This window comes from Panthera uncia, assembly GCF_023721935.1.
Source record: "Panthera uncia isolate 11264 chromosome E2 unlocalized genomic scaffold, Puncia_PCG_1.0 HiC_scaffold_20, whole genome shotgun sequence".
NCBI classification, from domain to species: domain Eukaryota; kingdom Metazoa; phylum Chordata; class Mammalia; order Carnivora; family Felidae; genus Panthera; species Panthera uncia.
This window is the reverse complement of record NW_026057589.1, coordinates 7,908,397-7,931,031: the sequence shown is the minus strand read 5'-3', so window position 1 is coordinate 7,931,031 and position 22,635 is coordinate 7,908,397. Positions and strand designations below refer to the sequence as shown.

At 41.0% G+C, this 22,635-nt stretch overlaps 1 protein-coding gene across 1 annotated transcript in view; it reads right to left on the bottom strand.

Moving 5' to 3' along the window:
* NFATC3 (nuclear factor of activated T cells 3) overlaps window positions 1-19,558 on the bottom strand; it is a 128,627-nt gene extending 109,069 nt beyond the window's left edge. Inside the window, exons 1-2 of the mRNA XM_049622976.1 lie at window positions 19,490-19,558; window positions 19,047-19,387 (exon numbers count right to left, since the gene is read on the bottom strand). Coding sequence (XP_049478933.1) covers window positions 19,047-19,387; window positions 19,490-19,558 — 410 coding nt within the window. The remainder of the gene's footprint in view (window positions 1-19,046; window positions 19,388-19,489) is intronic.
* Between the last annotated feature and the right edge of the window lie 3,077 nt (window positions 19,559-22,635).

The following is a 22,635-nucleotide window of genomic DNA, read 5'->3' as shown; positions in this document are numbered from 1 at the left end:
AAACAGAGCATCAGTGGGGGAGGGGCAAAGAGAGAAGGAGACACAGAATCCAAAGCAGGCTCCAGGCTCCAAGGTATCAGCACAGAGCCCGATGCGGGGCTCGAACTCACAGACAGCGAGATCATGACCCGAGCCCAAGTAGGACGCTCAACTGACTTAGCTACCCAGGCACCCGGACAACTCAATTTTAAAACAAGATTATTTTTAGGACTTGAATACACATTTCTCCAAAGAAGATATACAAATAGCAGATAAACACACAAAGAGATGCTCAACACCGTAAGTCGCAAGGGAAATGGCAATCAAAACCACAGTGAGAAACCAAAAACAAAAAATAACAAGTATTGGTGAGAATGTGAAAAAACTGGAACTCTTGTACACTGCTAGTGGGAATGTAAAATGGTGCAGCTAGTGTGGAAAACAGTTTGGCAGTTTCCTCAAAAAGTTAAACACAGAGGGGTACCTGTTCAGTTCAGTTCAGTCGGTTAAGCATCAGACTCAGTCAGTTAAGCATCAGACTCAGGACATGATCTCAGGCTCAGGTCATGATCTCACAGTTCGTGAGTTCAAGCCCCGCATCGGGCTCTGTGCTGACAGCTCAGTGCCTGGAACCTGCTTTGGATTCTGTGTCTCCCTCGCTCTCTGCCCCCTTCCCTGCTCCCACACTCTCTCTCAAAAGTAAATAAACATTAAAAAAAAAGTTAAACACAGAATTAATATATGATCCAGCAATTCCACTCTCAGATATATACCCAAGAGAAACGAAAACATGTCCACACACAAAGTTAGTCTATCAATGTTTATAGAAGCACTTACAATAGAAAGACCTACACATTGAAAACCATAAAATATTGCAGAGAGAAATTAATAGCAATATATAAAATAATAATAATGATATATAACAAAATAATAAAATAAATGGAGACATTTTATCTATGAGTTGGAAGATTCAATGCTGATGAGGTATCAGTTCTCCCAAAACTGGTCTATAGATTAAACACAATCCGGGGTGCCTGACTGGCTCATTCGGTAGAATATATGACTTTGATCTTGTGATCATGAGTTCAAGTTCCACTTTGAGCATAGAGATTATTTAAAAAAAAAAAAAAACCAGATTCAACATAATCCTAATCAAAATTCCAGTAAGTTTTATGTTTATTTATTTATTGGGGGGGGGGGGGAGGAGGCAGAGAGAGAGAGACAGAGAGAGAGACAGAGAGAGAGACAGAGACAGAGAATGCAAGCAGGGGAAGAACAGAAAGACAGAAAGACAGAAAGACAGACCGAGACAGAAAACCAAGCAGGCTCCGGGCTCTGAGCTGTCAGCTACTTGACTGCCTGAGCCACTCAGGTGCCCCATAATTTCAGTAGGTTTTTTTAAAAAAAACAGAAATTTGGGCACCTGGGTGGCTCAGTTGGTTGAGCGTCCGACTTCAGCTCAGGTCACGATCTCACGGTTCGTGAGTTCGAGCCCCGCGTCAGGCTCTGGGCTGATGGCTCAGAGCCTGGAGCCTGCTTCCGATTCTGTGTCTCCCTCTCTCTCTCTGCCCCTCCCCCATTCATGCTCTGTCTCTCTCTGTCTCAAAAATAAATAAACATTAAAAACAAAAATTTTAAATAAATAAATAAATAAACAAATTGACAAGCTGATTCTAAAATTTACATGGAAAGGCAAAAAGAATTTAGAGTAGTGAAAACAGGGTCGCCAGTGTAGCTCAGTCAGTTAACTGCTGACAGCACAAAGCCTGCTAGGGATTCTCTCTCTCCCCTGCATAACTCTCTTCCTCTCCCTCTTTCTCAAAATAAATAAACAGACAAAACATTAAGAAAACAAACTAAAAAAAAAAAAAAAAAAACAGAATAGCCAAAACAGTTTGAAAAAGAATGAAGTTGGAAAAGTGATACTGATTTCAAGACTTATTATAGGGGTGCCTGGGTGGCTCAGTCAGTTAAGCGTCTGACTTCAGCTAAGGTCATGATCTCGTGGTTTGTGAGTTCGAGCCCTGCATCAGGCCCTGTGCTGACAGCTTGGAGCCTGGAGCCTGTTCCGGATTCTGTCTCCCTCTTTCTCTGCCCCTCCCAAACTTGAGCGCGCACATGCTCTCGCGCTCTCTCGCTCAAAAATAAACATTTAAAAAAATTTTTTTTAATTATCATACAGGTACAGTTATATCATGATAGTGTAGTATCAATAAAGAACAGACATAGTACAACACAGAACAGAGTTCAAAACTAAAATCACACATATACGGTGAACTTATTTTTGACAAAGGTACAAAGGCAATGCTATGGAGAAAGAATAGCCTTTTCAACAAATGGGGCTGGAAAAATTGGATATCCATATAACAATTGGATATCCAGTAACAAATGAACTTGGGTTCATACCTCACACCACACAGAAAAAAATTAACTGAGGGGTACCTGGGTGGCTCAATCAGTTAAGTGTCCAACTTCAGCTCAGGTCATGATCTCACAGTTTGTGAGTTCGAGCCCTGTGTCAGGTTCTGTGCTGACAGCTCGGAGCCTACTTCAGATTCTGTGTCTCCCTCTCTCTCTGCCTCTCCTCCACTCATGCATGCTCGCTCGCTCTCTCTCTCTCTCTTTCTCCCTCCCCTTCTCTCTCTCAAAAATAAAAATAAACATTAAGAAAAAAAGAAAAGAAAAAAATTAACTAAAAATAGATCACAGACCTAAATGTAAAATCCCAAGCTATAAAATCTCCAAAAGAAAACCTAGGAGAAAATCTTTGTGAACTTAGGTTACACAAAGATTTCTCAGATATAACATCAAAAGCACAATCCATAAAAGAACAAATTGATAAACTTCATCAAAACTAAAAACTTCTACAAAAAACCATTAGTGAAAAGACAAGACATACATTGGGAGAAACTCTTTGCAAACATCTATCTGATAAAGGACTGATGTCTAAAAACAGTAAAGAACTCTTAAAAATTAAACAATAAGAAAACAATCTAATATTTATTTATTTATTTATTTATTTATTTTTGAAAACAACCTAATTTTTAAAGAGGCAAAGACATGAATGGACACTTGACCAAAAATGATATACAGATGATTAAAAAAATGCTTAATAGTATTAGTCATTAGGGAAATATAAATTAAAATCATAATGAAAAAACACTACACACCCATCAGCAGCTAAAATAAAAAATTGTGATAATACCAAATGCTGCCTAAGATTATAAGAAACTGGGTAATCTGTGCACTGCTGGTGGGAATATAAAATTTTGGCAGTTTCTTATAAAACTAAACTCACATGTTGGAGGTTGGGAGGCAACTGTACTTTTGTGCTTTTACACAACAGAAATGAAAACTTCAAACAAAAACCTGTATATAAGTAATGTTCACAGCAACTTTATTCATAATAGCCAATAACAGGAAATAACCAAGTGTCCTTCAATGGGTAAAAGGTTAAACAAACTGTAATACATCCCTTTCATAAAATACTTCTCAGTAATTAAAAGGAACAAACAATATAGACAACAACTTGGAAGGATCACCTGAGAATTATACTGAATGATGAAAGCCAAACTCAAAAGGTTAAATACTGTATGACTCAATTTATATAACATTTACTTGAAACAAAATTATGGAGATGGAGAATAGATTAGTGGTTGCCAGGAATCAGATACTGGGGCGGGGAGGAAGGAGGGAAGTAGGCGTGGTTATAAAGGGGTGAAATGGAACTTTGTGGTAATGGAACAGTTCTGTATTTTGATTATGGTGGTGGTTACATGAATCTACACATGATAAAATCACACAGAATTACACATACAAATACAAACACACACACACACACACACACACACACGAATGAATGCATGTAAAACTAGTGACATCTGAGTAAGTTTGGTGGATTGTATCAACGTCATTTTCCTGGTCTTGATATTATACTGTAGTTATGCAAAATGTTATCATTGGGGAAAACTAAGTGAAGGACTCTCAGAACCTCCCTCTCCTTACGTATATTTTTTGCAACTTTCTGTGAATCTATAATTACTTCAAAATTCAAGGTTTTTTTTTTAAGTTTATTTATTTTTTTTTAATTTTTTTTTTAACGTTTTATTTATTTTTGAGACAGAGAGAGACAGAGCATGAACGGGGGAGGGGCAGAGAGAGAGGGAGACACAGAATCGGAAGCAGGCTCCAGGCTCTGAGCCATCAGCCCAGAGCCCGACGCGGGGCTCAAACTCATGGACCGCGAGATCGTGACCTGAGCTGAAGTCGGCCGCTTAACCGACTGAGCCACCCAGGCGCCCCTAAGTTTATTTATTTTGAGAGAGAGAGAAAGAGAGAGAGAATCCCAAGCATGCACCGCACTGTCAGTGCAGAGCGCAATGTGGGGCCCGAACCCATGAACCACGCAAGACCTGAGCAGAAATCAACAGCTGGATGCTTAACTGACTGAGCCACCCAGGTGCCCCCCAAGGTTTTTTTAAATAGGCAAAAAACCTGAATAGACACTTGATGAAAAAAAATATACAGATGGTGAAAAAAAAGCACATAAAAAGATGCTCAACAGCAGTAGTCCTTAGGAAAATATAAAATAAAACCACAAGGAGATACTACTACATACCTATTAGAATGCCTAAAATTAAAACGACTGACAATACCAAATGCTGGTGAGGATGTACAAATGTACATTTCCACTAACAGGAATGTAAAATGATACATCCACTTTTGAAGTGGAAACAGTTTGACAGTTTCTCATAAAGTTAAACTTACACCTATCATACGATCCAACCATTCTGTTCCTAAGTATTTATCCAAGAGTAAAGGAAATATGTGTTCACATAAATACTTATACATGAATGTTCACAGCAGCTTTATTTGTAATAGCCAATAGCTGGAAACAATCCAAAAGTACATCAAGAGGTGAATGGATAAACAACTGTGGTATATGCACATACAATGGAACTACTTTCCAATAAAAATGACCTGATACACTCTTTAATATGAAAGAATCTCAAAATAACAATGCCCAATAAAAGAAGTCAGACCAAGAAAAAAAGTACATACTCCATGATTTCATTTACATGTTTTCTATAGTGACTGCAGTGGTTATCTGGGTAAAGAGGAAAGGTGAGTGGGAGGGAATGACCACTAGTGGGACACAAGGAAACTTTTGGGGGTAATGGATATATTCACTATCTTGAATGTGGGAAAAGTTTCATAGATACACGTGTCAAAACTTATCAGACTGTACACTTTAAATAAGTATTACAGGAGATCAGAATATACCACCCCAAATATGTCACTTTGGCGTAAGGATTATTTGAGCTGAAGGCAATTAAAAAACACCAAGCACAGGAACAACTCTGCCCTCTCCCTTTCTGCCTAAACGCAGGGCATAAATTTTCCTTCACCAAGGTGATATAAATTTCCATTTGTAAGTGTTCCTCCTCTTCAGTACCAGGAAGAGAAGCACTCTTATCTGCTTAACAAATCTTACTAAACAACCCTTATTTATCATACATTTCCCAATCGCCTTCCCTCAACTAACACCACCACGCCCGGAAGCCCAAACCCCCTTTTTACTTTGTCTAGTCTCTTCTCCACCATTTATCACCCAGGTAAAATGGTATATAAGCCTCACAGACTTTTCATAATGCCTAGCACATTTTATTAAATGGAATCACCTTTCCCTCTCTCCACCTCCAAATCTGCTTCTTTCCCTACCACAACTGACCTGAACTAGAAAAGCAGAAATAATCTAGCTTCCTTCCTCTCCTTATTCAATGGATACCAGGTCCTATTGATTTATTTCCCCTAAATCTATTTCAGTTTTATTTCCACCTTGCCATCTCTACTCCCTTGCCCTTAACTATTTCTCAGATACATTTGCTGCCCCCACCCACCCCACTCCCTTGATTCCTGCCTTAATCCATGATCCAATGTAGCCCAGTGATCTAAGCCACAGATTTGGCATTCCTACCCAGTTTCAAATCCTTCAGTGGCTCCCTGCTATCTTCATTCTCATATCCAAACTCTTCATTATGGCATACAAGGCTCTCCTTCTCAGACCAAATCTGGATACTATAGACTGATCTTCAACCTTTCCAAATTAAAGGACTCTCTCTCTAACTTGGGTCTCTGGATCTGGTCATCAATGAACCTGAAATATACTTGCCTCCTTTATCTATCTATAAAACTCATTCTACTGGATTCAGCTCAATGTAACCTCTTCACTGACCTCTCAAAGTTAAGCTCTTTCTCATTTATGCTTTTAGAGGACCTTCTCTGTACCTGTATTATATAGATATTGTTGTGTTCATTTACATGTCTGCTCCAATAAACTGAACCATATTCAAACATAATATTGATATAATAAATTTCGTTAAAAGATTGAATGATTTTGTACATTTACTCAGCTAATGGTTTTAAGGTCCCCTCCCTCTCAGTTACTCTAAAATCTTATATAATGCTCCTGTCTGGTTTCTACTTTCTCTTCCCAGTGCACATCCTTCTATTTTACCACTTAACAAATGCTAGGTTCCTTTCAGACTAGTCTTAAAGACAAAGAGTGAAATAAAACATTTAACCTATGCAATTTTGAAAAATCAGGATTGGTTTAACTAGGTGACTGTCTTTATGATTCTGTATGTCCGCACAGCCACCCAATTCCACTTGAACAGAAGGAACATGAATTTGCTGTCCCACATATCCCACTTATCAGACACCAAGCCACCAAAACCTACTAGCCATAACTCATTCTTTCTCTGCATTTATAGGAGTTTCCATGTCCACCCCAAGAACTTTGACAAAGCAAGAAAAAAAGCATGTGCCAGAAAAAGTAACTGCACAGTAAAAGTTGCATTTACATTTTAAAGTTCTTCAACTGCTAGGGGCACCTGGGTGGCTTAGTCAGTTGAGCATCCGACTTCGGCTCAGGTCATGGTCTCACCGTTAGTGGGTTCAAGCCCAGCATTAGGCTCTGTGCTGAAAGATCAAAGCCTGGCACCTGCTTTGGATTCTGTTCCCCCGCTCGCTCTCTCTCTCTCTGCCCTTCCCCTGCTTGTGCTTGGTCATTCTCTCTCTCTCTCTCTCAAAAATAAACATTTAAAATAATAATAATAAAGTTCTTCAACTGTTAACAAAGTGCAGAGTATTCTTTTGGTTGATCCTCCCTTCCCCCTCCATTTTCCCCTTCCTCCTTAATATCTGTTCTTCCATGCATCCACTCCTCTCTCATGTACCCTGCGCTTCAGGGGAAGTCAACCAGGCCAAGGGATGGGCCTGGTTGGCTAAGAATAATTCTCTCGGTCTTTACCAGTGACTAATTTAGGAAAGGGAATGTAACCCAATTTTGGTCAATGAAATGAGAGGTTAAGTTTGCTGTAGGCTTCTGGAACAGTCCTTCCTCGCTCTTAGAAAGATTCCACGGGTTTATGTCTGTTTCCCCTACCAAATATATTTTGTTTATATGTAAACTAGTATTTAAAGTATTACTATTTCTTTCAAATAGTGATCAAATTATAAAAGTCAACAAAGTTTCAAAACAGTGATCAGTCAACATTTACTAAGTAATGTAACAAAAAGGCTTTCTTGCCTTTGCTCTGAAAAGTAGAGTTCTGGTAAAGCTCAGAGACAATTGGGTGCGTGTAAAAACAAACAGGTAGTAGACAAAAACAAGCCCAAAAGGCAGTGCTGATCCTGAGAGATAAGAGTAAGTGACAGATGGCAAACTGACCAAAATATCAAGGAAAAAAATGTGAATCAGTGTTAGTGGCTATAGAAGGTACATCAGTTTTTATTTAGGTTCTAAATTCAACCAAAAAAAAAAAAAAATAGTATGTACATATCTTTTGGAACACATGAAAGCAAAATTCAAACTTAAAACAAACAACCAAAAAAAAACTGCCCTGGGGCACCTGGGTGGCTCCGTCGGTTAAGCATCTGTCTGACTTCAGTTCAGGTCATGATCTCACCGTCAGTGGGTTTGAGCCCCATGTAGGGCTCTGTGCTGACAGCTCCGGGCCAGGAGCCTGCTTCGCAGTCTGTGTCTCCCTCTCTCTCTGCCCCTCCCCCGCTCACGCTCTGTCTCTCTCTCTCTCTTTCCTCAAAAATAAATGTTAAAAAAAATTTTTTTTTAAATTTTTAAAGCAACAACAAAAAAAAACTGCCCTAACTAGTAATTTCACATTTTTTAAATTCTGAACTTTTCCCTCATTTCAGTTTAGAGCAATTCTGATGACTAATCGAAAAATGCTTTACATTTTAAATCATAAGCGCAAAATAGCCTGCAAAGGTCACAAATCAGACCCTAATCAGGACAACACGGGAGGGAGTTGCCAAAGAGAAAGGCCAAATCCTCATTACTTGAAAACCTAGAACAACATGACCTCTTGACCTCCAGGTCTGCAAGGAAGCAAAGAAAAGAGGCCTAACGGCTAAATTTGGGCCTAGCACAGTTAGCTGTGCAGTACCTTCTATTGATCTGGCTGTAATGCTATACCATTTTTCTAGAGCAGGCAGGAGTAGAAGCATCATCTCTCAAGCAGCCATTCTGAGCCAAAAGCAGAAAATCTAGTCACAAGAACACATATGTAACTTGTAAGCCCTGTTTCACCATGAGTCTTGGTTTCATCAAATAAAAAACTGACTATTTCTGTACTTCAGCTCTGAGAGGTGAGAGGCATAGGAGAAAGAGCCGAGGGAGGGGCGGGGGGGGGGGGGAGGGAGAAAAAAAAGGGTTCAAATGCCAAATCTTCCACTCTCTTAATGCTCAAATCTGGCATTTCTGTTTCCTCATGTATAAAACGGAAGTAACACACACCTCTTCAGATTATCCTAAGACTTAGAAATAATGTACATAAAAATATCTTGCATACAACAGGTACTCAATTAAATTAAGTACTTACCTAATAGAACACTAACAAAATAGGAACAGTTACCAAAATGATCAAAATTATAAGCCGTGCAAAAACAACTCTATAATTTTCAAGCAGAAATCAAGCAATTTACTAGACAAGAATGAAGGAATAGGAGTCAGGTCCTCAGATCTTCCTTTTAGAAACTGTTTAAATAACCCTGGACAAGTAAACTTAAACCTCAGTTTCCTCTCTTATAAAACGAAAGGACTGAATTAGACTAAAACTATCCTGTGCTTTTTAAGCAGTGTCACACAACCAGCAACAAACAGGAATCTAGAACTTAGACCTAGCTCAGCACTACCTCAAAATAATATTTTTAGAGTGACTCAAAAGAGAAAGGCACATGGATGGCAGAGGCAATTCAGATAAATGGGTTCAGGGAAAGATTTCACACTGGGACTTAAAAGAGATGAATAAAATTAAAGATGACAAACTTGTTATTAACATACAGAGTGAGGGATATAAAACAGGTAGAGCATAATGAAAAAGACCAGTGTGGAAGCAGGTTATAGATGCAAGCAAGGAGCAGGAATCAAAGATGCCCTTAGCTGCGACTTTCAAAACAGATTTTGGAGGAATAAAATATGAAGAGAAAATTTCATGAATCCAAACGTCATTTTTATTGAACAGCCTCTACTGAAAGGAGATGAAAACTATAAAGAATTTAATAGAAAAATATCAAGCTTCTTTGAAGCTCTTATGTTGCAATAAAAAATGAAAAAGTAGCATTTAGATGAAACTTTATTTTCCCCAAAGGGTTTTCTTTTATAAAGGACAAGTTTATTACTTCTATTCCTTTAGTATCCAATATGATCTCACAAATGGCAAGATGTAAGACATAAATTTCGGATCCTGTTTGCTCTGAAATGTTCACAAATCAGAAGATTTTATATGTCAATTATTTTTGTGAGTTAATCTCTATCAATTATATAGTAAACTTAAAAATCTAGTCTTAAAATTAAGACCAAGTTCAGTAGTTTAATTTCATCATAAATCTAAAAGTTCAAGGAAAGTGACAGTACTTAATAAATATTAGACTGATAGATACAAGCAATATGATCAAACATTAACATTTTAAAAAACAATTTCAGGCCCTTAAATTACCAAACAATAAGTGAATTATTCTGAGCCCACAGTTAGAAAACATTTTAAAAATTAAAAAATACCTATTTAAAAAAAAATTTTTTTTAACGTTTATTTATTTTTGAGACAGAGAGAGAGCGAGCATGAACGGGGGAGGGTCAGAGAGAGAAGGAGACACAGAATCCGAAACAGGCTCCAGGCTCTGAGCAGTCAGCACAGAGCCCGACGCGGGGCTCGAACTCACGGACCGCGAGATCATGACCTGAGCCAAAGTCGGCCGCTTAACCGACTGAGCCACCCAGGCGCCCCAAAAAGTACCTATTTAAAAGCATATCATAAGATCCATTCACCTCCTATTTATGTATACTAACTCACTTCACCATTCTACTACTAATTAAAGAGTGAAATAAGTTTTGTAAATCAGATATACCACAACTAATTTTTATCCTATTTATTTGTTAAACCAGTTTTTTAAAAAATTACACGCAACACCAAATCTCACTAACTTCACAATGCTATTTTAAAACACTTTTCCTGGGGTGCCTGGAGGGCACAGTCAGTGAAGTGTCCAACCCTTGATCTTGATCTAGGCTCAAGTCATGATCTCACCGTACGTGAGTTCAAGCCCCACATCGGGCTGTGTTGATGGCACAGAGTCTGCTTGGGATTCTTTCTCTCCTTCTTTCTGCCCTTCACCCGCTTGTGCACGTGTATCTCTCTCTCTCAAAATAAACTAAAAAAAAAGAAATTTTTTTTTTTTTTTTTTTAACTATCCTAACCTAGAACTTTAAAAACTTGAAGAGTTTCTGAATGCCATTTTTTAAACGTTCTATCATGGAAATTTAAAAACATACACAAAAATACAAAGACTATTACAACAAACTCCCATATACCCATCATCTAGCTTCAACAATTTTTTAAGTTTATTAGATTTTTTAGGTAATCTCTACACCCAACATGGGGCTCAGACTCACAACCCCAAGGTCAAGAGTCAAATACTCTTCTGACTGAGCCAGCCAGGCACCCCTAGCTAGCTTCAACACAACTTTTGAATGTCATTTTTTTCCTGTCATTTTTATTTAACAACCTTTTTTACTTCAAAGCAATACCAAAAAATATTTACATTTAAGTACAACTCACAAACTGTCCATTAAAGTGTTCTGGCCAACGATTACCTTGATAGGAAAAAATGCTTTCAGAAATATTTTTCAGGGGCGCATGGGTGGCTCGTCAGTTAAGCATCCAACTCTTGATTTGGCTCAGATCATGATGTCATGGTTAGTGATATCAAGCCCCGAGTTGGACTCTACACTGATAGCCTTGAGCCTGCTTGGGATTCTCTCTCTCTCCCTCTCTCTGCCCCTCCCCCTCTCAAAATAAATAAACATTATAAAAAATAAATAAACATTTAAAAAGAAGTATTTTTCAATGATATAAATTAACATCACCAGAAGTTATTAATATTAATCTCAAAGCTCATACAATCCTAATTTCTAATTAAAATAAACAGCAAAGATGATAAAAATTTAACACAAAATTCAGAACTATAAATATTATTTTAAAATACTAAAAACAGTTATTTAAGACATTTTAGGGGCGCCTGGGTGGCTCAGTCGGTTAAGCGTCCGACTTCAGCTCAGGTCACGATCTTGTGGTCTGTGAGTTCGAGCCCCATGTCGGGCTCTGGACTGATGGCTCAGAGCCTGGAGCCTGCTTCCGATTCTGTGTCTCCCTCTCTCTCTGCCCCTCCCCCGTTCATGCTCTATCTCTCTCTGTCTCAAAAATAAATAAGACATTAAAAAAAATTTTTTTTAATAAATAAATAAAACATTTTAAAAAATTTAAACTCTCACCTGCTTTTGTAATGTAAGACATACTGAAACTTTACATTTTGGGGTTAAATGGGGCTTCAAAGTTACTTCTCCGGTGTACCTGGGATTTTCTAGCTTTCACAGACATGTAGTTCCCTTACACACAGGAATACCAACATGATAACCAGAACTGTCCCAGTGATTAAATTTCAGCTAGCAATTCAAAGAAAGTTCATAGCCAACACTATTTACTTATTTATTTGTTTCTTTTTAGGTTTTTTTTTTTTTAAGTTTATTTATTTTGAGAGAGAGAAAGAGAGCAAGTGTGGGAGGGGCAGGGAAAGAGAGGGAGAGAGAGAATTACAAGCAGCCTCTGCACTGTCAGCACAGAGCACGATATGGGGCTCGAACTCACAAAGCATGAGATCGTAACCTGAGCCAAAACCAAGAGTCAGAAGCTTAACCAACTGAGCCACCCACGTGCCCCTAAACCACACTACTTAAATCTTTCAGGTCCAATTGTTCTTCTCTTCTAAAGTGTACCAAGCAGGTGAGAGTCATGCAATACAATTATATAAATATTACCAGAAATGCTAAAATATATGCAGATTCACACTATGTTTAAAGTTAAACGTATGGCTCTTTAAAAAGCTTACTCCTGTTTGTGACTCTGCTAAGCCTCCAAGAACAAACTCACTCCTCTTAAATTCCACTGTTACTTGAACCTCAGACGGCATGCCTGGGCAAATTTGATGACTTGGATTTTGTTTTAGAAGCCAGGCTTACTGCCAACTCGGTTGTGTCTACTCCCCTGACCCACCAGGACAGCTTTAGACAACACCTCCCTTATTTATGTTACTGCTGTGAGCAAACTACAGCTTACTATCAAATGTGACTCAACCTACTCAGGTTTCCTATCTCTTAAGAGTAATGCGACTGACTTCACAGTATTATGGCTTCCTCAACCCCACCTCTTATTTAAAATAAAACATCACCATCATCATCTACCATCATTATTACCATCACCAACTACTCAATACTAATAAGGAAAGCAAAGGATGCATTAAACTTCATCATCAGTAACACAACTGCATATTTTCTCTTAATAGGTATCCATTTTTATATATCAGTATTTTATTATTTTCTCTGAAATGTCCTTGTGATCACATCTCATTGAAAAAGTAAATAAAGAGCAAAACTCAAAAGCAGGACTTGGGATTTGCCCTCAATAAAAATATATACAATTACTGGCAAAGTTTACTGGTTGCCCCAGAAAAGGCAAGTCATAATAGTAAGTTGATTCTACAACTTACGCTAAATTAATAACTTAAATGACTTTAAATGCCTAAGATACAGGCCTTACAAAACTCCTACAATTTCTTGACCATGTATGTAATACTCAATTGTTATATTAGGTAATATAACTACTACAGTATTACCTCTACGAATAGTTTAGAATATATTCCAAAATATCCCTTTTGTATTGGCAAACGGAAAACCTAACAAAGTGCAGGTATAGCAATGCTCTTCCATTTTTGAAGTTTCAACACAACATGTGACATTGAAATTTTTTTTCTTCAATTTTCCCCATATTCACTCAACTACATTTATTCATTAACCTCCATCACAAAATTCTGCTAATGCCCCCAGGAACATCTACCCTTATCAGGGAAAGTGTCAAACAGAATATTAAGTTATTCTTCCAACTGAAATGCTGAAATGTTTATCAGTGATGCAATCACCAAATACATATTCTCACTTACATTCAAGACTAAAGAAAAAGCTGACCTATGGTATGAAAGTAAGGCTCACCAGTAAACATCTCCTCTATACACTACCTAACGTGCTATACAAACATACCATTAAATTTCTACAGGAAACCAGAGAAGTAACTTCCCTTTTTTCATACTGATTTAAATATCCAATTATACTTAGTATGGGTAGCAAATCTACCAACTTTCACACCATACTGAGTAACAATTTGATTCAAGACACTAGAAAAATATAAAAGCTAGTGACCTTCAGCACTTTTATTTAGTAAGATATGACAAATGAGGTTAACAAAAAGAATAAAAGATAAAATACAAAAGTCTATGACAAATATTTCAACTTACCTAAGTAAGGTTTAAATAACTGGATCTCCTATCTGCCCCTATTCTCTCTCAGTGTTTTAGTTTAGCATAGGGAAAAGGGTCTAGGGAAGAAGAGGAAATAAAAAATAACCTATCATCAGGGTGTGTGTGTGTGTGTGTGTGTGTGTGTGTGTGTTAAGAAATGTTAACTACCAGCACTTAATGAGTACTACTGGACCAAGAACTGTGCTAAGAGCTTTAAATACATCATCTCATTTAACATGGATAAAACAAACACTTTAAAAATTATCAATAGGGGCACCTGGGTGGCTCAGTAGATTAAGTGTCCGACTTCAGGTCACGATCTTGCAGTTCCAGAGTTCAAACCCCGCACTGGGCTCTGTGCTGACAGCTCAGAGCCTGGAGCCTGCTTCAGATTCTGTCTCCCTCTCTCTCTACCCCTCCCCCACTCATGCTCTGTCTCTCTCAAAAATAGACATTAAAAAAAAAAAATAAAAGACTATGACAATCATCTAGGAAAAGTTCCTCAACTTTATATGGGAAAAAGTTGTGTACTGAAGTGCTATCTGATGAAATTACACTTCCTATCCTAAAGCAAATTTCTTATAAAAATACATATTGTATCCACGATATTTCTCCCTCTTAAAAAAGCAACATTAGGAAAGATATTATGCAGTCAGTATACAGCACACACTCCTCCCAGTGACTCTCATTCAGGACTAGAGAGTCAGTATTTAACAACGAACCAAACCCTGAGAGTGAAACTTTGAATGTGAAAAATTATGACATCAAACTAAATTAGAGATATACAAATAATAAATAAATAAATAAATACATAAAGCATGAGAGGCTGCCCTTTATAATGGCAAACAATGCTAGTGAAATACATGAAACACTTATCAATTTAAAATTCTCTATTTACTATTGAAGTATGTCTTCATTTTGAAGCTAGGTTATTAAGAAAAAACTTAAAATAGTTAGATTCATTTATATATATATATATATACATATACACATATATATATGTATATATATATATATATATGTATATATATATATAAATGTTTATTTTTGAGAGAGAGAGAGACAGAGCACAAGCAGGGGAGGGGCAGAGAGAGAGGGAGACAAGAATCCAAAGCAGGGTCCAGGTTCACCTGTCAGCACAGAACCTGATGTAAGGCTCAAACTTGGAAATGTTGAGATCATGACCTGAGTCGAAGTTGGATGCTTACCATCTGAGCCACCCAGGCGCCTCTGATTCATTTTTAACTGAAAAATTAAAACTAGCACTGACCTCATATTAAAAGAGAGAGAGAGAAAGAAAAAGGCTAAGGACTCCAGGGTCTTAATCTCTCTCTTCTCTCTCTCTCTGCTCTCTCTCTCTTCTCTCTCTCTCTGCCCCTACCCCCTTGCTCTCTCTCTCAAAACTAAACATTTTTTTTTAAAAAGTCAATCATAAATGTATCCAACATTATCAAGTATCAAATCATCTAATGTGTACTTTTAATAAGCTTGCTCTTAGGACATTTACTAATTCGGCCCCTTAGCTTGTCCTCAGTTCCCATCCATTATCCTCTCCACCAAATATTTTTCAAAAGTCTTCTGTATGGAAAGTTAGAGGTGATACAAGGACTCTTACACCCTCAGACAGATGGAAAACCTGCTGCCAAAATTACCAAGATCTACTGTCTTATGGAACTGACTGATAAAAGCCAAAGAATTGAAACAAGTCTCATTAACTTCCTCTACCACAAAAAAAAAAGTGAGCAATGACTCAAAACTTAAGAAGGAGTATTTATTAATTCAACAAATACTGGGTGCCCACTCTTATGATAAAGGCACTGTGCTAGGCACCAATCATATAACTATGAACAAGATACAGACACTATCCCTGCCTTCATGGAACTTTCAATCCAGTGAGGAAAAGAATCCAAAAACAAGTAAACACACTGATATAACCCAACATTGATCTGAATTCTACCAAGCAATTTTATTCTCATGGCCCACAGTACTGCATATTATCATCCTAAAAGCATGTCAGTTAATCCACTTAGTTCCTTCAAACTACACACTCTAATTATGCTTATTAAAATGAAAACGTGGGGCTCCTGGATGGCTCAGTTGGTTAAGCAAATGACTCTTGATTTCAGCTCAGGTCATGATCTCCTGGTTCAAGAGTTCGAGTTTCGTGTCAGGCTCCACGCTAATAGTGTGGAGCCTGCTTGGGATTCTCCCTCCCTCTCTCTCTCTCTCCCGCTACCCTCCCCCTTTCTAAAGATAAATAAGTAAATTAAGAATAAATTTGGGGGCGCCTGGGTGGCTCAATCGGTTGAATGTCCGACTTCAGCTCAGGTCATGATCTCACAGTTCGTGAGTCCGAGCCCTGAGTCAGGCTCTGAGCTGTCAGCACAGAGTCTGACTCAGGGCACGGACTCGCGAACTACTGACAGCTCAGAGCCTGGAGCCTGCTTCAGATTCTGTGTCTCCCTCTCTCTCTGCTCCTCCCCTGCTCACACGCTATCTCTCTCTCAAAAATAAATAAAGATTAAAAAAAATTTTTTAAGAATAAATTTTAAAAAATAAAATAAAATGAAAACTAATTTTGCAAACAAGTAGTTTTGAATATACAAAACATCCTGCCCAGCAGAATTTTTAACTTAGCTGCTACGTGTTCAAAGCAGCACTAGTCAAGATAACCGAAGGATAGAAACAGCCCAAATGCCCATCAGTGGATGAATGGATAAAATGAGGTATATATAAAATATTCAGCCATAAAAAGGAATGAAGTACTGCTGTATTCTACAACATGCATGACCCATGAAATACCACGCTAAGTGAAAGAAGCCAGACACAAAAGCCCACATTTGTATGATTCCATTTGCATGAAATATCCAGAATTGGTAAATCCATACAAACAAATCCCATATTAGGGACTGGGAAGCCAGGACTAGGAAGGGACAAGGGAGAATGAGGAGCAACTACTTAAATAGGTTTGGGATTTCCTTCAGGAGTGATGGAAATGTTTTGGAACCTGATAGAAGTGGTTGCACAACACTGTCAATGCACTAAATGTCACTGAATTGCTCACTTTAAAATGGTTATGTCATGTATATTTCATCTTAATTTGAAGAAGAAAGAACACTTAAAAACAGCTGCCATAATATTTTAAAGTGGACTTTTTGTCAAATGAAACTATTCAAGTTTAAATTTGGGAATTTCAGTTACAAGTCAAGTTTCAAACCTTAACACCTACTAGACCCATTTTAATACCAAAATGGTTTGGAGAGTTTCATGGCAAAAATAATCTCTTAAAAAGCTGTTTTCATAGCTTTAAATGCTGTCCAATACTTTGGATGTACATACAATTCCTACTTACATGAGAATACTACTTTATTGATCATGAATTTGCTTTACAGCATGCTCTAATCACATTTGTCCTCAGTAAAAGTTTGCAGACATCAACTATTTATTTTCTTATAATAAAAATACTCATTAAAACAAGTTGTTTTTACTTTGTTAAATCTCAATAACCTAAACACATAATTCAGTGCCACTACTCTCCACACATGTCACTTTCCCATTTGTGCCTATGTTATAACACACAGCACCATTCAGTCTGCCTGGAAGCAGAATTACTTGGGTTATATGTCCCTCTCCCATTTCCCAAGCTCCTTGAGGGCCCTTCAGTCCTTTTTTGCACCCATCATAACACTACAAAGTGCCTAACAGTATCTTCAACATACAAGGTGCTCAAGTAATGTCAGTGGAATTGAAATAAATGTATTTTGCTGAAATAATTATGCTAAAAAGACAACATATGAAGACTAAAAGGACTAATAAGACAATACCGTCCAGAGAATCCTTAAGCCTCACGTTTAGGCATGTTTTTCATTGCAACTCAACTGAACAGTCTACTGAACATCAATATGATCATGAAGTAACTCAACTAATACCCAGAAAGAATAAGGATTAATCCTATCCATCTCTTTTGAAGTTCGTCTACATATGAAATAGGGAAACTGAACTTAATGAACCACAGTATTCCAAACCAGGTCACAGGAGAGCTCTAAGTCCCCAGCCATCCTGTTTCTATTTTCTGATTGGTCTGACCTCCAAGCATTACGGTGTTCAACCTTCCCAATTCACGACCTCCTTTAAAACATCTTCTGAGGTGGGCTTTTAATTAAAATAAAAACTGACTCCCAGAACTTTCTAGAATTATGAACAGGGCACCCCACTTTTCTTAATCTTTCAAAACACTCTGCTCAAGAAATGTAGTTTTTTTTTCAACGTTTTTTTTTTTTATTTTTTATTTTTGGGACAGAGAGAGACAGAGCACGAACGGGGGAGGGGCAGAGAGAGAGGGAGACACAGAATCGGAAACAGGCTGCAGGCTCCGAGCCATCAGCCCAGAGCCTGACGCGGGGCTCGAACTCACGGACCGCGAGATCGTGACCTGGCTGAAGTCGGACGCTTAACCGACTGCGCCACCCAGGCGCCCCAAGAAATGTAGTTTTCAGAAAAGACCCGTTATAGTTACACTTCGAATTAAATGTGGGCCATAAACTTGCCCAAGTGTTAACACGATGGCATTACTCTAAGAAAGCATATTTAAACAGACATGTGCACGAATTTCAGAGAACTCGTACACCTCAAGAATGTGCATCTTTAAAACAAAAAATATTAAAAAAGCTGAAAAGTTAAGTGCGCTTACACTTCACAGGGTCAGCTTTTTCTCCGCACCACGCTGGCAAAGCAACGACAAGCAGACACCACTTGGGCAGCGGCCCCGACCCTCAGCCTCCAAACCGCAGGCGTCCACTGGCCATAGGAGTCCCGGAGTCGAGTTCCCCACTAGTTCGCATCCAGCCAAGCCCGCGACCACTTCCACGTCGCTGCGACCCACACAACTCTTCAAGCGATTTAAATCTGCTCTTCATTCACCGCAAGCACAAACACACACTAACACCCACACCCACACACACAAATCCGCTCTTCGCTCTTCGCTCATCGCGCGCGCGCGCGCGCGCGCACACACACACACACACACACACACACACACACGATATTACTAAGCCCCAGACAACCAAGCCACCAGGGAAGCGGCGAGCTCTTGCGAACGAGGAGAGGAGACGCTTTTCGGTCCCGCCCCGCCCGGCACCCACCTGCAGGCCGCGAGCCCGAGGACGGCGGCGCCGGCGCCCCGTCCTCGCCAAAGACGAGTTTGAAGTCGAGTTCGTCGTGGGCGCCACAGTTTGCAGTAGTCATCGGCGTGGCCCAGGGTGCTGCGGCTCCTCCTCTGGCGGCGGCGGCGACGGAGGCGGCGGCAGCGGCGGCGGCAGCTCCTCAGCGCCGCTTCATGCCCGGCCGCTCGGGCCAGGAGGTCGCGGCTCCGCGGCAAAGTTTCCGCGCAGGGACCGTGACACCGAGCGTTCCGTTCCGAACTTGAGAGCTGGCCACGCGCCGAGCCGCACCAGGAGCCGCCGTCACAACCCGTCGCTGGTGCCTAAGCCGCCACGGTCGCCTTAGCTGATATTCCCCGCCCCCCAACAGCAGCCTCAGCCAGCGCGCTGCCGCGCAGGGCTGCACGACTAACCCCGCCCCCTACCGCGCGCCCATCAGAGCGTGCTGCGCATAGGCCACTAGCGCCCCTGCTAGCCCAATGGCTCCGCCCCATCAACGGCCTACCGCGTGATTCCCTCTCCGGGAGAAGGAAGTCACGTGCATAAGGAGAGCTGGATAACCCCAGTATCTCTTGGGAGTTGTAGTTCGGCCGCTATCCTTTCCTCAACTTCTAAACCAGGGCCCTACACCCGCGTGTGAGGCAGATAGCCCTCTGTTATTGGATTGAATGCAATCCAATCCACCCGCCAATCGAAGATCCCATTCCTTACTGGGCAGAGCTCACGTCGAATATGGTTATGGCTTCGGTGAAGGGCGGCTGAAATGTTACTCTAATGGCTGGGTTTGGGGAAGGTGTCAGGGCCCCGGAGGGGTATTACGTGAACGCCACTCACACTCTCATCCCGCCACCCCAACCCTAATGGCGGAGCCCGGGGTGAGGCCCGCTGAGCTTCCAGCTCGGTTGGGGCGGAGTCCGAGGAGACCTGCGCAGCGCGAGGAGTCCGGAGTCTCTGCTCCTCAACGATGCAGATCCACCCCTTCGGGGCGGGGCCCGCTCCCGGCAGCGGCGCCTTTGTCCGCGTCAGCTAGCGGGCAACTACTCCCTGGCGGACAGCCAGCGCGTTAGAGGACTCGGCAGAGCCCCATGGGCAAAGTCTGCCCGTTGCTGTAAGCCGACTGAACCAGAAAGCCCGTCGTTAACTCGCACCACTCACGGGCTCGGAGACCTCAGCATCCCGGTGCACATCCGTGAAAGGAGGGCCCGATACCCAAAATGAGTGGTTTGTTAGTGGAGAGGAAGTGACACTGTCTGAAGAACTGTTTTTCGCTCTCGGTTCCTCCCCAGCGAGACTGTCTTCCCTTGAGACCCAAGACGCCTCCTCCTGGGCCTGGGGTGGAAGCTGTGCCAGGGGACGCTGAGCCTGGATTGTTTACCTAGGACTCCAAGAGGCAGGGTGGACTGGGAGCTCGAGAATTGGGAGAAGGAGCGGTGACCTACTTCCCTAGCTCTAGGCCCCAAAGGGCACAGTATCAATAGAAGCATGTTGCGTAGGAACTCAGGGCACTAGGTCTCGGCCTTGGGTGCAGGTGCAAAGGCCCAGGAGCTCTCCCACAAAAAGGAGAAGAGGGCAAAGTGGAGTGCTTTGCAGAAAGGTTTCAATATATGGACCGATACCTGAGCCCTAGGGAAGGCCTAACTAGGCCTCAAGTCAGGAGGACAGGTAATGTCCAGAGCAGATAAGATGTTCATCTTGGATTGGGCAGAAAACTTTTCCTGCTGAGTGCTCTGTACCCATACCTGTGCTGAACCTAGGAAAGCAAAGATAAATTAGTCTCCCTTCAGGAGAGGGGGAGAGGACAGCAAATCTATAATCACTGTGTGAAGAGATTAGGCTTGTGCCAGGATCTCCAAGAAGGTTCATAATTCCACTGGGGTTACAGGGCTTCCACAGGACTAAGTAGGAATTGGAAAGATGGCCAAGAAGTGAGGAAGATGGTTCCAGGCAGAAAACAGATTGCCAAAAACTTAGAAATCAGAAAGTACCTGCAGTGAGCAGAAGCCAAAGATAAGGCCAGATGAATGGGCAGAGTGCTGCAGGCCACTACAAAGTACCTAGATTTTATCCTGAGGGAAGCAGGGAGCCATAGAAGGGTTTAGAGCAAGGAACCTAACATATTCAGAATTTTGGATGAATTACTGAGTTGTACTGGGGGAGGGTGAAATTAGGGGTAGAAGAAAATAACAGGTCAAGGAGAGGGAGCCAATGGCATTGTGTGGGTGGTACCCTCCTAATGAGCAATTTCAGGATGTGTTGTCCATCACCACCCCTGACCTCCCCCCAACATACTTTCCAGGTTATTTATCATCTGGATTGAGAAAATGGATCTTTACCTAGCCCCTCTGCCCTCCAAACAAGGGACCCAGCTAGCCAGGCCACAGAGAATGCAAGAGGGAGACCCTGGACCTATCAGCCCTACCACTGGGAAGGGACCACAGAAGCTGGACATGGTTTGAACAATTCACCAAAGCATCCATCTGTGTGTCTGTTTTACTCATCTGTGTTCCCAGCCACTGTGCACCTGGAGAACACTTAGAAGGGGTCATTTCTTGGGAAGGCTTATGGTCTGGAGAAAACAGAACTCTAACCTAGATTGATAAGGGCTAGAGCATCAGTAGGCACTGACTGTAGGAAAAGTGTCACCATCTTTGTAAGAAAAGCAGCAATGGCTTAGAGCTCTGCAGGGTGGGACAGAGGTCTACCCCACTCACACACACCAAAACCTGAACTCTCTCCACTCCTTTTCCTCAGCCAAGGCCTCCCTATCAGCTCTTCCTCAGGCCAGCTCTTCCTCAGTCCAGCTCAAAAGCTCTTTTAGATGGTAAGAGGCCATCTGACCTGCCTCCAGCCTTCTGAGGGCCCTGTTAACCAGGAGGCCAAGGGGACCAGTGCAATGGGACTCCTGACTGGTGGACAAGGACTATGGGGATTGCTATTCACCCCCTTCTTCCTCCTCTATGAATTCTGGCCAGGCCTGAGACTTAAGAAAAGCCATTACTTTCATCAGCTGCCATAGGCCTGGACCTGAACCCCACTGCTGAAGGCTCTCCCATGGCCTCTGAGCCATGGGATGGTACAGCTTAGCCCAGCAGGGCCCAGCCCAACCCCTTTTGTTCCACATTAGGGAAAATAGGAGCTTTGGAGGAAAGTCAGAGTTTAGAAAAGTTCTTTCTATGCCACATATCCCATGCAATAAGCTTATTTGAGTCTTTTGTGCCTGTTCCCTACTCCCATGCTGAGGCTGGCCATAGGGAACACGAGGACTGCCCTTGAGCAGCTCTCAATCTGGGCAGAGGCAATACCAGCCAACTACAATTGACCAAAGTTGTTTGCTGAAGTCAGCACAGGGTGCTGAGAAGACAGGGTCAGCATTTTGTCCTCAGATGCCAGGCTGAGGAGTTTGGACTTGATCCAGAGGGGAGTGGAGAGCCATGGAAGAATTCTGAACAGGATTGACACTTGGAAGGAACTAAGTGTGCAGGGCTGGATGGTTAAGAGATTCCCCACTCATCTTTTTACATTTTCTTTCTTTCTTTCTTTCTTTCTTTCTTTCTTTCTTTCTTTCTTTCTT